Below are 15,672 nucleotides of genomic sequence, written 5' to 3'. Positions count from 1 at the left end.
TCAGTCTAGCTCGATGTGTTTAGTCCGCTCGTGAAAGACAGGATTCTTTGCAATTTGAATAGCAGACTGATTATCACAATGGACAGCAATAGGAGTCAGATCAGTAACATTCATATCCTCCAGGAGTCGACATAGCCAAGTTAATTCAGCCACCAATCTCCGAACAGACATGTACTCTGCCTCCGCAGATGATAAAGAAACAGTAGTCTGTTTTTTGACTTCCAAGAGCTACAAGAACCTAACGTAATAACAAAACCACTAACAGATCTCCTGGAATCAGGGCAAGAAGCCCAATCCGAATCACAAAATGCAGCCATAGAAAAAGAAGAATGAGAAGAGAAATGAAGTCTCAAACCAGACAAGCCTTTGATGTAGCACACAGTATGCAAAGCAGCATCCAAATGGGGCTGCCTGGGAGTCTGCATGAATTGACTAAGATGCTGAACCGTATAAGCTAAGTCAGGCCTAGTATGAGTTAAGAAATTGAGTTTTCCAATTAGCCTCCTGTAAAGGGAAGGATCAGAAAGCAAGCAACCTACATCAGAAGACAATTTTAGACCCAAAGGAAGAGGACTAGAGGTTGGCTTGGAATAAGTACACCCAAATTCTTCAACCAATTCGAGAGAAAACTTCCTTTGGTTCACCAAAATACCATCAGACACATACACGACCTCCAGACCAAGAAAATAATGTAAAAGACCTAAATCCTTGATTTTGAATTGAGCATCCAGAAATTGTTTAAGAAGAAGGATGTTCCACATTATTCCAGTTAACACAATATCATCTACATAGACCCCCAAATACACAGAACTAACAGTTGAGTGTTTGAAAAATAGAGAATAATCATTCTTAGAATGTTGAAAACTTTTGGAATGTAAGGCATCAGATAGCTTGGCATACCATTATCTAGACGCCTGTTTGAGGCCGTACAAAGATTTGTTCAACTTGCAAACCAAATCAGAAGAAGTGACAACTATACCTTGAGGGACTTTCATATACACCTCCTCCATCAAATCCCCATGCAAAAAGGCATTATTAACATCTAGCTGAAAGAGTTGCCACTGATTCTTGATAGCTACAGCTAAAAGACACCTGATAGTAGTCATTTTAACTACGGGAGAAAACGTTTTTATGTAGTCAATGCCCTCCTTTTAGGTATCTCCTCTAATGACAAGCCTGACTTTAAGCTTTTCGATAGAACCATCAGTCCTATGTTTAATTTTGTAAACCCATTTGCTGGAAATGGCATGCTTCCCAACATGCAAAGGAACCAAACTCCAAGTATTGTTTGCCTCTAAAGCTTCAAATTCCTTGGACATGGCTTCCTGCCATCCTGGATGCAAAACTGCTTGAGGATAGGATCTAGGCTCTTGCACAGTGGAAAGAGAGTTAATAAAGGTTTGAGATTGGCAGGACAAAGTAGAAATACAAACCAGCTTCATATAGGTGTGAGCAGGTAAAATAGAAGAGAGGGAAGGGCAGGAAATAGAAGCAGAGTTACACATAAAGTCTTGAAGATACCCAGGTCACTGGTGAGCTCTGGATGACTTCCTTAATGGAACAACAAGAGGAATAGAAGGGGATGCAGTAGAAGGTGTAGAAACATGAGTAGGAGTGAGTGGAGGCACATTAGAAGAAGATGAAGAAGGAAGAGGAGGAGAACCTGTAGGTAGAGATAAAGAACCTGTAGGCATGGTCAAAGAGGAGGATTCTGGAGAAGGACAAAAGGAAGAAAGATCAGGAGGAGGAGGAGGAGGAGGAGGAGGAGATGCAAAGAACTCAGAAGAAGAAGATATTTGTTGTAAAGCAAAAGAGAAAACAGCCTCATGAAACACCACATCTCTGGACATCACAATCTGTTGAGTGGCAAGGTTTAATACCCTGTAACCTTTCTTCCCAAAAGGGTACCCCAAGAATACATAAGGACTTGCCCTTGATGAAAACTTTTCCCTACCCCTTTTGAGCGTTGAAATGTAACAAAGGCAACCAAAAGCTCTAAGATGATCATAAGAAGGAGGTGTACCAAAGAGAAGCTCATGAGGAGTTTTTCCTTGTAAGACAGAGTTAGGAAATCTGTTAATCAAATAAGTTGCAGTCAGAATACACTCCCCCCAATATTTCAAAGGCACTTTGGATTGAAAAAGATGTGCTCTTGCAGCTTCAAGTAAGTGTCTATGTTTTCTTTCAACAACTCCATTATATTGAGGCATTTATACACAAGATGTTTGATGAAGGATTCCTTTAGAGAGAAAAAAGAAGAAGAAGATTCATGACTGAATCTTAACTCAAGAGCATTATCAGATCTCACTGTCTTAACTCTGTAACTAAACTGAGTTTCAACCATGACAATGAAATCTTTTAAAGTTGTGAAGGCATTGGATTTTGTACTGAGAAGATAAGTCCAAGTAGATCCAGAATAATCATCAACCAAAGTTAAAAAATATCTATTTCCAGAATGTGTAACAGTATTATAAGGCCCCCAAACGTCTACATGAATAAGGGCAAAAAGACAAGTAGTAGTTGTTGAACTGGAAGGAAATGAGTTCCTTGTTTGTCTAGCTAAGGGACAAATATGACAAGGAAATTGTTGAGTTGAAGGTACAGAAATGGAAAGCTTAGAAGAAATAGACTTCAACTTATTGTAAGGTAAATGTCCCAATCTATAACGCCACAAGGTATGATTATCATTCAAAATGGAATTTACAGGCTTAGACTCAAAGATATTTTCACAGTTCTTGGAAACATTACAGTTGGAACTAGGTACACATTTATTCAAAGGAACAGAGGGAGTTAAAGGGATAAAACCATCACTAAGAAACCTTTCTAGCTGCAAGATGTATAGCCCATCTGCTTCACTACCAATTTCTAGTGGCCTCTTCAGAGAAGGGCCCCGCAACAAGAAGCAAGTAGATTCACTGAAACAAACCAAGCCTTTAATTTGCTTGCATAATTTGTGAACTGATACTAGGTTATACTGAAAAGAAGGAACATGCAGCCCATTAGGAAGTGAAAGTGTTTTAGACAAAGGAAGTGAACCTACTGAATGGACCTTTACCCTATAGCCATTAGGTACGACAACTAAGTAAGGAGCGGGAAGGGGATTGATTTCAGAAAGAAGAAACAAGTTAGAAGTCATGTGGTCTGTAGCCCCTGAATCTATGATCCAGGGTTTTTGAGACAAAGAATCAGAGGCAGATGAGACATACTGTGCAAAGCTATAGAATCTAAATCAGTAACTTTACCTGCCAAGTTAGCAGAACCAATGCCTTCAGGAAGAGAAGAACCTTGAGACCCAACAAGAACATTCTGTAGGAGCTGCATCAGTTGACTCATCTGCTCCTTGGTTATTGCTCCTCCACATACAGTAGACTGTCCAGATTCTGATCCAGTTCCTTCATCATTTTCAGAAGTTTGTACCATAGCAGCAGTTCTTTTAGCCTTTTGATTGTTGTTGAATCTATTCTGAGGTTGATTATTAGTGGGGTAACCATGCAGCTTGTAACACCTATCAATTAGGTGCCCAGACTTTTTATAGTAGTTGAAAAACATAGTATTTTTTCTTCCATCTCCCACAAACTTCTGTCCAACCTTAAAGTCAATGTTGAATTTTCCACCATTGTTGCCATTTCTGAAATTCATGTTACGATTCTGATTATGATTGAAGCCTTGATTCTGAGTTTGAGGTTGTTGCTGCATGTTGTTACTTCCAGCAATGAGAAAATCAACCGCAGTTATGAAGGACACACTTGCTTGTATTTCTCTCTTTTTTTCTTCATGTACTAACAAAGAGTATGTCTCGGATAGACTAGGAAGTGGTGTCATCATGAGAATATTACCTCTTGATGCAGTGTAGGATTCATTTAGACCCATGAGTAACTGGTACACTTTATCACTCTCAATCATACCAGCGTTATGCCTTTTGCTCCACATTTACACACACAATCACAACAAGAGCAGGTCATAAAAGAATTAAGAATACTCAATTCATCCCATAGTTCCTTAAGTCTAGAGTAATATGTTGCTATATCACTATTCCCTTGTGTCACCCCAACCAAATCCTTCTTAAGCTGATAGATTTGAGCCCCAGTAGGTTGACCATATCTGTCTCTCAAGTCATCTCACATGTCTTTTGCTGACTTAGAGTGCAAAACATTATTCTTTATTTGCGTGGTTAAAGTAGTCAAAATCCATGTTCCAACTAAATTGTTACATTTATCCCAAGCTTTGTAAAGAGGTCAAGTAATAGAAGGTCTAGAGCATGATCCATCTATGAAACCTATTTTGTTCCTAGTAGAAAGAGACATCAACATTCCCTTAGTCCAATTCACATATCCTGTACCATCAAAAGGAGTGGATACAAGGGAAATCCCCGGCACATCATAAAAGGAAATGTAGTATGGATGTGAGTCATCAATAAGAGTGGTCACAGTAGACCCCGAAGCTAGAGCAGTAGTAGGTAAGTTTGTAACTGATGAATTATCTCCCAGTGTAATAGTCAGACAATCAAATAGACATGCAATAATTTGACAAAACTACTAACTCACACATGTGTTGAGTGAGAAATCAGAGAACAAAGGAATCAAACCTCTTTCTTTTCGAATGACAGTCAAATAAAACCAGCTCTATCTAGAAAATTAACTTTAGCCGACTCGAAATGTGAATCAATCAGAGGAAACCAGCAGAATCTCATAATGTTGTAGTAGTAATGTCCAGAAACAAAACCACACGAAGTAAAATAACTTTCAAAACCATAGGAGAAATCACAAAATCCTAGGTTGCATGATTCATCCCCAAACAACCTAAAAATCAGAAATTACGCCGTCAGATGAAGAGCATTACTCAACCTTGCTCTGATACCATGAGAATTTTCAAGTTCCTTCCATGAATTCAAACAAAATCAAAGCAGAGATGAAGATTCTAGAAGAACGGGAAGGAGAGAAATATCAGAACTTTTACATTTAGTTATCAAAAATGATACAAAGTTGCATTATCTACATTCAACCCCCACTATATATAACTCAGGGAAAAAATAGTAAAAGCAAATAATTAAACCAGGCTAATTGGGCCTGTCCTTCTAACGCAGTGTTGGACCTGACTCAGGTGTAAAATATGGTGGCCCAATACAGATCACCGTTGAGAAACACAATTTAATCAATCACGGTCATTAGATCTAGGATTATAGACTTTTTTTCGATTCAAATTTGAAGATGACAAAATTCTAGTCCGCACATAATGTTTTTTTAAATCATAACCAGAGAAAAAAAAATACCTGAGAAAGAGGAAAGAAATGACAGAAAGCACAGATCTCATCCTTCTAGAGCTGGAGTTGTCCTCTAGTTTTCAGTCGCGAAGAATGAAATAGAAGCCCTCACGATTTATAAGCTCGTCCAGTTAATTGCAACTTTTTTTTGATGATATTACTTTTATCTTTTTTATTTTTCTTACCCACTATACACGCTTCTTACTCCCTTTCAGAAGTAAATGTCACCGTACAAGTATGACATATTTGAAGGTACAAAAAGATTTTGGTTCCTGTACAATTTCGAACAATATAAACTTATCGTGGTGGAGTGGTAAGTACTCTTTCAACCAAGAGGTTGTGAGTTCGAGTCACCCCAAGAGCAAAGGTGGGAGTTCTTAGAGGGAAGGATATCGGGGGTCTATTTGAAAACGACCTCTCTACTCCAGGGTAGGGGTAAGGTCTGCATACATACTACCCTCTCCAGATCCCACTAGTGGGATTATACTGGGTTGTTGCTGTTGTTGGTAAGTACTCTTTCATCCTAGGTCTCGGGTTTGAGCCCTAGGTATGAAGTTGTCTTTGTTAGAGAGTGCTTTACCTTCCTCCCCCCAATGTGGGACTTCCCGACACAAATCCGGATATAGTCGGGCCCTAGTGTGGGTACCGTACACCGGGTGAAAAATCAAAAAAAACTTATTTTAGGCTAGAGAAATTCATAAAAAAATCCTCCGTTTCAATTTAGTAGTCTTCGGGTATGCACGATCCGTGTGTACCCCATCTCAATGAGTGTGATCATGTAATTTTTGCCCTGAGAAAATATTCCTACAGAATCCACAAAATAAATTTTTCCTAATTGTTTTTGAATTTATAGAGTTTCAACAATTTTTATTTAATTGTTTGTCTGTATTTAGCTGCATTTTGTGCATATTTAATATGTTAAAATCATGAAAAATACCATAAAATTGTTCAAAATTTCATGCATTGTATTTTAGGTTTTTATTTGTATTTTTAGGATTAAGTTGTTAAATAATCGCATTATTAAACAAAAAAAAATCACAAAATACCATAGGCTTTTATAATTTTTGCTTTTAGTTTTAAATTATTAATTTGCTTTCATTTTTTAGGTTAATTAATTATCTAAATATTAGAAATAGTGAGTAGGTTAATTTTGCAAATTAGAATTAAGTTAGACTCCAATTAGGATTTTTATTTTTATTTTTAAATTTATAGAATTTTAAAATGAAAGAAAACAAAGAAAAGAGGGGTTTTGTTTGGTCTTGTTCAAGCTAGGCCAAAAGCAATGGCCCAAAGTTCACATTCTTGTTGACAACTTCCCATTGGCAAACATCCATATTCTTGTTGACAACTGTGCTAAGCATGAGATACAATCTTTCGTGGATTGTTATGCTGGGTATCACCAGGTTCTGATGGATGAAGAAGATGCAGAAAAGACGACTTTCACCACACATTGGGGCACTTACTATTATAGGGTCATGCCATTTGGTTTGAAAACCATCGGGGCAACCTACATGAGAGCTATGACTACCATCTTCCATAACATGATGCACCGGGAAATTGAGGTGTATGTGGATGATGTGATCATTAAATCCAGAATGCAGGAAGACCATGTGCGGGATTTGAGAAAGTTCTTCGAGCTCCTGCGCAGGTATGACTTGAAATTGAACCCAGATAAATGTGCATTTGGAGTCCCGTCTGGAAAACTCTTGGGTTTCATAGTTAGTCGGAGGGGTATCAAGTTATATCCAACAAAGATAAAGTCTATTCAGGATTTGCCACCTCCGAGAACCAAGAAAGAGGTCATGAGTCTGCTAGGAAGATTGAATTACATCAGCAGGTACATTGCTTAGCTTACTACCACGTGTGAGTCCATATTTTAGTTGCTGAAGAAAGACGTGGCGATCAAATGGATGGATAAATGTCAAGAGGCTTTTGATAAAATCAAAGAATATCTGTCAAATCCGCTAGTGTTGGTCCCACCCGAGCCAGGAAGACCTTTGTTCTTGTACTTGACAGCCCTGGAAAATTCTTTCGGTTGTGTCCTAGGGCAACATGATGTTACCGGGAAGAGAGAGCAAGCCATATATTATCTGAGAAAGAAGTTCACTAGTTATGAGGCCAAGTACACTTTGTTGGAAAGAACTTGCTGTGGCCTAACTTGGGTCGTCCGGAAGCTTAGACATTATTTTTTGGTTTACACCACATATACCATAACCAGAATGGATCCTCTGAAGTACATATTTCAAAAATCAATGCCCACAGGAAGGTTAGCAAAATGGCAAATCCTGCTAACTGAGTTTGACATAGTCTATATCACCCGCACGGCGATGAAAGCTCAAGCCTTGGTGGATCATCTAGCTGAGAACCCGGTTGATGATGAATATCAACCTCTAAGTACTTACTTTTCGGACGAGGAAGTAAATTCAGTTGAAGTGATTCCAAAAGACACCAATGCTTGGAAAATGTTCTTTGATGGAGTTGTAAATGCAAAAGGTGTCGGGATTGGGGGCAATTTTGATTTCTCCCACTAGTCAACACTATACGGCCATATCCCGACTTTGGTTCTTCTGTACGAATAACACTGTCGAGTATGAAGCTTGCATCATGGGCATGAACATGGCAGTTGATCTGGATGTTGAGGAGTTGTTAATCATGGGAGATTCTGACTTGATTATCCGGCAAGCTTAAGGCGAGTAGGAAACTCGAGATATCAAACTTATCCCGTACAGGCAACAAGTGGAAAATCTCAGCAAACGGTTCAAGTCCGTCGAATTCAGTTATATTCCTCGATTCCACAATGAGTTAGCTAATGCACTAGCTACCTTGGCTTCAATGCTGCCATATCCGAATGTCCATATTGACCCATTAGAAATCCAAATTCGAGAAAGGCATGGTTATTTTAATACAATTGAAATTGAACTAGATATCCAGCTATGATATCATGATATCAAAAGGTTTTTGAAAACAAAGGAATATCCCGAGCAGGTCAGTGGAAATCAAAAGAGAACTACTATAAGGCTTGCCAGCAGTTTCCTTTTGAGCGGAGAGGTCTTGTACAAAAGAACTCCAGATTTGAATATTTTGAGGTGTGTAGATACTCGGGAAGCTGAAAAGATCATGAACGAAGTGCATTCGGGAGTATGTAAGCCTCACATGAATGGATATGTCGTTGCAAAGAAAATCCTTTAGGTAGATTATTACTAGATGACAATGGAAAAGGATTGCTTCAGTTTTGTCCGAAAGTGCCATCAATGTCAGATACACGGTGACATGATTCATGTATTGCCTTCAGAATTGCATCCTATATCAGCACCTTGGCCATTCGTTGCCTGGGGTATGGATGTCATTGGGCCAATCGAGCCGAAAGATTCTAATGGGCACAAATTCATCTTGGTCGCCATTGATTATTTCACAAAGTGGGTTGAAGCAGTCACTTTCAAAGCCGTCACCAAGAAAGAGATGGTGGATTCGTGCATTCCAACATTATTTGTCGTTTTGATATTCCTAAAACTATCATTACAGACAATGCTGCAAATCTAAACAACCACTTGATGATGGAGGTATGTGAACAATTTAATATTACGCATCGTAACTCTACCCCTTATAGACCCAAAACTAATGGTGCTGTCGAAGCTACAAACAAGAACATCAAGAAGATCCTCAGGAAAATGATTCAAAGTTCTAGACAATGACATGAAAAGCTGCCTTTTGCATTATTGGGATATCGCACAATAGTGTGCACATCAATTGGGGCCACGCCTTACTTATTGGTTTATGGCAATGAAGCTGTAATACCTGTAGAAGTTGAAATTCCTTCTCTTTGAATCATTGTTGAAGCTGAAATCGAGGATGATGAATGGGTCAAGACCAAGTTGGAATAATTAACTATGATTTATGAAAAGCGGATGGCCGCAGTTTTCCACGGGTAGTTGTACCAACAAAGAATGGCCCGTGCCTACAACAAGAAAGTGCGGCCTAGATACTTTGAAGTGGGGCAACTCGTTTTGAGGCATTTCTACCGCATCATGAAGAAGCAAAACAAAAATTTGCTCCAAATTGGAAAGGTCCGTACATTATAAGAAAATTGTTGTCGAAAGGAGTGCTGTATTTGGGAGACATTGAAGGAAATGATATGAAACATCTATCAATGCAGATGTGGTCAAAAGGTATTATGTTTGACCTTTTTACACAATTTTAATGCTATCTGATTGGGATGACAAAGGATTTCAATCCCGCTACCCAAACACTACCAACCTTTGCAAACTCTTTGAGCCGATTCCCTTTTTCTTTGATTACCCTTTTTGAAATATAAAAATTATGTTTAAAAAATATGAAAAGAAAGAAAACAAAGGAAATCAAAAAACAAAAGTTCCTTGAACTACGTTCGACTTGATTCCGAAAGGATACATAGGCAGCCTCTCTCTGGGGTTCAGTCACATCAAAACAAAAATCCAAATTCCCCAAAGTTGAAATTGAGGCAGATGTTATAATAGTTCGGCGATGGTTTCACTTGAAAGGTTCCAAAGTTGTAATTCAATCCAATTTCTTTTACCCAAATCCTTTTCAAGTCCTTCCGACCAATCAGCAAAGATATTCAAATTGGAGGGTACAGTGACTTGGATCTGATACAATAAAATGAGAGTAATAAAATAAGAGAGTCTTATTGGTGAAAATCTTCACGGTCACTATAAGGCGATGTTAAGCATTGAAATTGAAAATGAAAGAGTCTTGTTAGTGAAAACTCGCAAAGAGCAATATAAGGCGATAGTGAGAAGATAAATGAGAGAGGTCAACTGGTGAAAAGCCGCAAAGGGCACCACTGATCCAAAAGGGGATCCTCATAGTCATCAGCATCGACAGAGTCCTGGCAAGGTTTCTCAATTTTGAGGTATAAGTTATGATGAATTTCTGGGAGTTGAACGGTTTACACAGATCAGGCATCCAGTCCAAGAGGCATGTTATGTTTATTGAAGTCCGCATGCACTCCAGATAAGTCCTTCTTTTCTTTTCCCGAAAGGTATACCTCTCGTCTAAGTTCATTTGTCCATTTCATTGTTTGCTTTTTTTGGACTCCCTTTTGATCTAATTCTGTTCTGAAACTAAGACAAAGAAAGGATGACAAGATTGATTTATAGGGTTTTTGTCTGATACGAGCCAATATTCAAGAAGGCACGCAGCCTTGGCAGGTGCATCGAATCGACTCCGACTGGCCATGATGGCCGATGTTTCGAAATCAAAACTCCTGAAAAGAAAGGAAATCAAAGTTAAATGCCCACAAAGGCAAAATAAAGTTGAAAGATTTAGTCCTAAACCGTCATGGCAAAGTCTGAAAAAGCCAGAGGTTCTCCAAGGCCAGAAATGCAATCGGTATTCAGGAAATAACCGGTTGCAGTTGAAAGGGCCGAAATAAAGTAACCAAAACATTCAAGGACACAAAACTGACCATCATTTCGAACAAACAAATTGTTCTTTGTTTGAAAAACAGGAAACAGGTGCAATCCAAAAGCAACCTTGCAAAAAGCAGGTGCAACCAAAAAGAACTGTGCAAGGGCTAGAAACAACTTTGCAGAAACAACACCAAAAAGGGAAGTCTCCTGCAAAATTCTTTCCCGTATTTACTCATTCTCTGAAATAAAATTAAAAAAAAAAAGAAGAAGAAAAAAATGATGATGAAAATGATGAAAAAAATAAAAAAAAGAAAGAAATGGAAGAAAAAGTTCAAAATCATGGTAGTATAGGGTCTCCATTCCGTAGCTGCATTTTTCAACATAGGGTCTCCGTTCACTAGTTGATTTTATTTTAGATATAGGGTCTCCACTCTCTAGTCTCTTTTCCAACATAGGGTCTCCAATAATCTAGTTGATGATTTTTAGGCATAGGGTCTCTACTCCCTAGCCGCTTTTCCAACATAGGGTCTCTACTCCCTAGTTGATGATTATAGACATAGGGTCTGCCAACATAGGGTCACCACTACCTAGTTGATGATTTTTAGACATAGGGTCTCCACTCCTTAGTCAGCTTTCCAATATAGGGTCTCCACTCCCTAGTTGATGATTTTTAGATATAGGGTCTCCACTCCCTAGTTGCCTTTCCAACATAGGGTCTCCACTCCCAAGTTGATGATTTTTATACATAGGGTCTCCACTCACTAGTCGCCTTTCCAACATAGGGTCTCCACTACCTAGTTGATGATTTTTAGACATACGGTCTCCACTCCTTAGTTGATTTTCCGACATAGGGTCTCCACTCCTTAGTTGATGATTTTTAGACATAGGGTCTCCACTCCCTAGTCGCCTTTCAAACATAGAGTATCCACTCCATAGTTGATATTTTTTAGACATAAGGTCTCCATTCCCTAGTCACCTTTCCAACATAGGGTCTCCACTCCCTAGGTGATGATTTTTAGACATACGGTCTCCACTTAGTCGCTTTTCCAAAATAGGATCTCAATTCCTTAGTTAATGATTTTTAGACATAGGGTCTCCACTCCCTAGTTGCTTTTCAAACATAGGGTCTCCACTCCCTAGTTGATGATTATTAGACATAGGGTCTCCACACTCTAGTCCCTTTTCCAACATAAGGTCTCCACTCCCTAGGTGATGATTTTTAGACATACGGTCTCCACTCCCTAGTCGCTTTTCTAGAATAGGATCTCAATTCCTTATTTGATGATTTTTAGACATAGGGTCTCCACTCCCTAGTCGCTTTTCAAAGATAGGGTCTCCACTCCCTAGTCGCTTTTCAAAGATAGGGTCTCCATTCCCTAGTTGATGATTTTTAGACATAGGGTCTCCACTCTCTAGTCGCTTTTCTAACATAGTGTCTACACTCCCTAGTAGATGATTTTTAGTCATAGGGTCTCCACTCCCTCGTTGATGATTTTACACATAGGGTCTCCACTCCGTAATCGCCTTTCCAACATAGGGTCTTCACTCCCTAGTTTATGATTTTTAGACATAGGGTCTCCTCTCCCTAGTCGTTTTTCCAACATAGGGTCTCCACTCCCTCGTTGATGATTTTACACATAGGGTCTCCACTCCGTAATCGCCTTTCCAACATAGGGTCTTCACTCCCTAGTTTATGATTTTTAGACATAGGGTCTCCACTCCCTAGTTGTTTTTCCAACATAGGGTTTCCACTCCCTAGTTTATGATTCTTAGACATAGGGTCTCCACACTCTAGTCGTTTTTCCAACATAGGGTCTCCACTCCGTAGTTAATGACTTTTAGACATAGGGTCTCCACTCCCAAGTCACTTTTCCAACATAGAGCCTCCACTCCCTAGTTGACAATTTCTAGACATAGGCTGTCGATTCCTTAGTCGCTTTTCCAACATAGGGTCTCCAATAATCTAGTTGATGATTTTTAGGCATAGGGTCTCTACTCCCTAGCCGCTTTTCCAACATAGGGTCTCTACTCCCTAGTTGATGATTATAGACATAGGGTCTGCCAACATAGGGTCACCACTACCTAGTTGATGATTTTTAGACATAGGGTCTCCACTCCTTAGTCAGCTTTCCAATATAGGGTCTCCACTCCCTAGTTGATGATTTTTAGATATAGGGTCTCCACTCCCTAGTTGCCTTTCCAACATAGGGTCTCCACTCCCAAGTTGATGATTTTTATACATAAGGTCTCCACTCACTAGTCGCCTTTCCAACAGAGGGTCTCCACTACCTAGTTGATGATTTTTAGACATACGGTCTCCACTCCTTAGTTGATTTTCCGACATAGGGTCTCCACTACTTAGTTGATGATTTTTAGACATAGGGTCTCCACTCCCTAGTCGCCTTTCAAACATAGAGTATCCACTGCATAGTTGATATATTTTAGAGATAAGGTCTCCATTCCCTAGTCACCTTTCCAACATAGGGTCTCCACTCCCTAGGTAATGATTTTTAGACATACGGTCTCCACTTAGTCGATTTTCCAAAATAGGATCTCAATTCCTTAGTTAATGATTTTTAGACATTGGGTCTCCACTCCCTAGTTGCTTTTCAAACATAGGGTCTCCACTCCCTAGTTGATGATTCTTAGACATAGGGTCTCCACACTCTAGTCCCTTTTCCAACATAAGGTCTCCACTCCCTAGGTGATGATTTTTAGACATACAGTCTCCACTCCCTAGTCGCTTTTCTAGCATAGGATCTCAATTCCTTATTTGATGATTTTTAGACATAGGGTCTCCACTCCCTACTCGCTTTTCAAAGATAGGGTCTCCACTCCCTAGTCGCTTTTCAAAGATAGGGTCTCCATTCCCTAGTTGATGATTTTTAGACATAGGGTCTCCACTCTCTAGTCGCTTTTCCAACATAGTGTCTACACTCCCTAGTAGATGATTTTTAGTCATAGGGTCTCCACTCCCTCGTTGATGATTTTACACATAGGGTCTCCACTCCGTAATCGCCTTTCCAACATAGGGTCTTCACTCCCTAGTTTATGATTTTTAGACATAGGGTCTCCTCTCCCTAGTCGTTTTTCCAACATAGGGTCTCCACTCCCTCGTTGATGATTTTACACATAGGGTCTCCACTCCGTAATCGTCTTTCCAACATAGGGTCTTCACTCCCTAGTTTATGATTTTTAGGCATAGGGTCTCCACTCCCTAGTTGTTTTTCCAACATAGGGTTTCCACTCCCTAGTTGATGATTCTTAGACATAGGGTCTCCACACTCTAGTCGTTTTTCCAACATAGGGTCTCCACTCTGTAGTTAATGACTTTTAGACATAGGGTCTCCACTCCCAAGTCACTTTTCCAACATAGAGCCTCCACTCCCTAGTTGATAATTTCTACACATAGGGTGTCGATTCCTTAGTCGCTTTTCCAACATAGGGTCTCCAATAATCTAGTTGATGATTTTTAGGCATAGGGTCTCTACTCCCTAGCCGCTTTTCCAACATAGGGTCTCTACTCCCTAGTTGATGATTATAGACATAGGGTCTGCCAACATAGGGTCACCACTACCTAGTTGATGATTTTTAGACATAGGGTCTCCACTCCTTAGTCAGCTTTCCAATATAGGGTCTCCACTCCCTAGTTGATGATTTTTAGATATAGGGTCTCCACTCCCTAGTTGCCTTTCCAACATAGGGTCTCCACTCCCAAGTTGATGATTTTTATACATGGGGTCTCCATTCACTAGTCGCCTTTCCAACAGAGGGTCTCCACTACCTAGTTGATAATTTTTAGACATATGGTCTCCACTCCTTAGTTGATTTTCCGACATAGGGTCTCCACTCCTTAGTTGATGATTTTTAGACATAGGGTCTCCACTCCCTAGTCGCCTTTCAAACATAGAGTATCCACTGCATAGTTGATATTTTTTAGACATAAGGTCTCCATTCCCTAGTCACCTTTCCAACATAGGGTCTCCACTCCCTAGGTGATGATTTTTAGACATACGGTCTCCACTTAGTCGCTTTTCCAAAATAGGATCTCAATTCCTTAGTTAATGATTTTTAGACATTGGGTCTCCACTCCCTAGTTGCTTTTCAAACATAGGGTCTCCACTCCCTAGTTGATGATTCTTAGACATAGGGTCTCCACACTCTAGTCCCTTTTCCAACATAAGGTCTCCACTCCCTAGGTGATGATTTTTAGACATACAGTCTCCACTCCCTAGTCGCTTTTCTAGCATAGGATCTCAATTCCTTATTTGATGATTTTTAGACATAGGGTCTCCACTCCCTACTCGCTTTTCAAAGATAGGGTCTCCACTCCCTAGTCGCTTTTCAAAGATAGGGTCTCCATTCCCTAGTTGATGATTTTTAGACATAGGGTCTCCACTCTCTAGTCGCTTTTCCAACATAGTGTCTACACTCCCTAGTAGATGATTTTTAGTCATAGGGTCTCCACTCCCTCGTTGATGATTTTACACATAGGGTCTCCACTCCGTAATCGCCTTTCCAACATAGGGTCTTCACTCCCTAGTTTATGATTTTTAGACATAGGGTCTCCTCTCCCTAGTCGTTTTTCCAACATAGGGTCTCCACTCCCTCGTTGATGATTTTACACATAGGGTCTCCACTCCGTAATCGTCTTTCCAACATAGGGTCTTCACTCCCTAGTTTATGATTTTTAGGCATAGGGTCTCCACTCCCTAGTTGTTTTTCCAACATAGGGTTTCCACTCCCTAGTTGATGATTCTTAGACATAGGGTCTCCACACTCTAGTCGTTTTTCCAACATAGGGTCTCCACTCTGTAGTTAATGACTTTTAGACATAGGGTCTCCACTCCCAAGTCACTTTTCCAACATAGAGCCTCCACTCCCTAGTTGACAATTTCTACACATAGGGTGTCGATTCCTTAGTCGCTTTTCCAACATAGGGTCTCCAATAATCTAGTTGATGATTTTTAGGCATAGGGTCTCTACTCCCTAGCCGCTTTTCCAACATAGGGTCTCTACTCCCTA

General features: G+C 39.8%; 1 protein-coding gene across 1 annotated transcript; it reads right to left on the bottom strand.

Moving 5' to 3' along the window:
• On the bottom strand, positions 1–1,106 carry LOC138878048 (uncharacterized mitochondrial protein AtMg00810-like). The gene is made up of 3 exons (XM_070157704.1): positions 980–1,106; positions 264–784; positions 1–207 (listed from the first exon to the last, which is right to left on the bottom strand). The coding sequence occupies exons 1-3, from the start codon at positions 1,104–1,106 to the stop codon at positions 1–3; spliced, it is 855 nt and encodes a 284-aa protein (XP_070013805.1).
• Positions 1,107–15,672: the final 14,566 nt, after the last annotated feature.

The sequence above is a fragment of the Nicotiana sylvestris genome, chromosome 9 (assembly GCF_000393655.2).
Source record: "Nicotiana sylvestris chromosome 9, ASM39365v2, whole genome shotgun sequence".
NCBI lineage: Eukaryota > Viridiplantae > Streptophyta > Magnoliopsida > Solanales > Solanaceae > Nicotiana > Nicotiana sylvestris.
The sequence above is the reverse complement of the archived record's forward strand: the minus strand, read 5'-3'. Positions and strand labels throughout refer to the sequence as shown.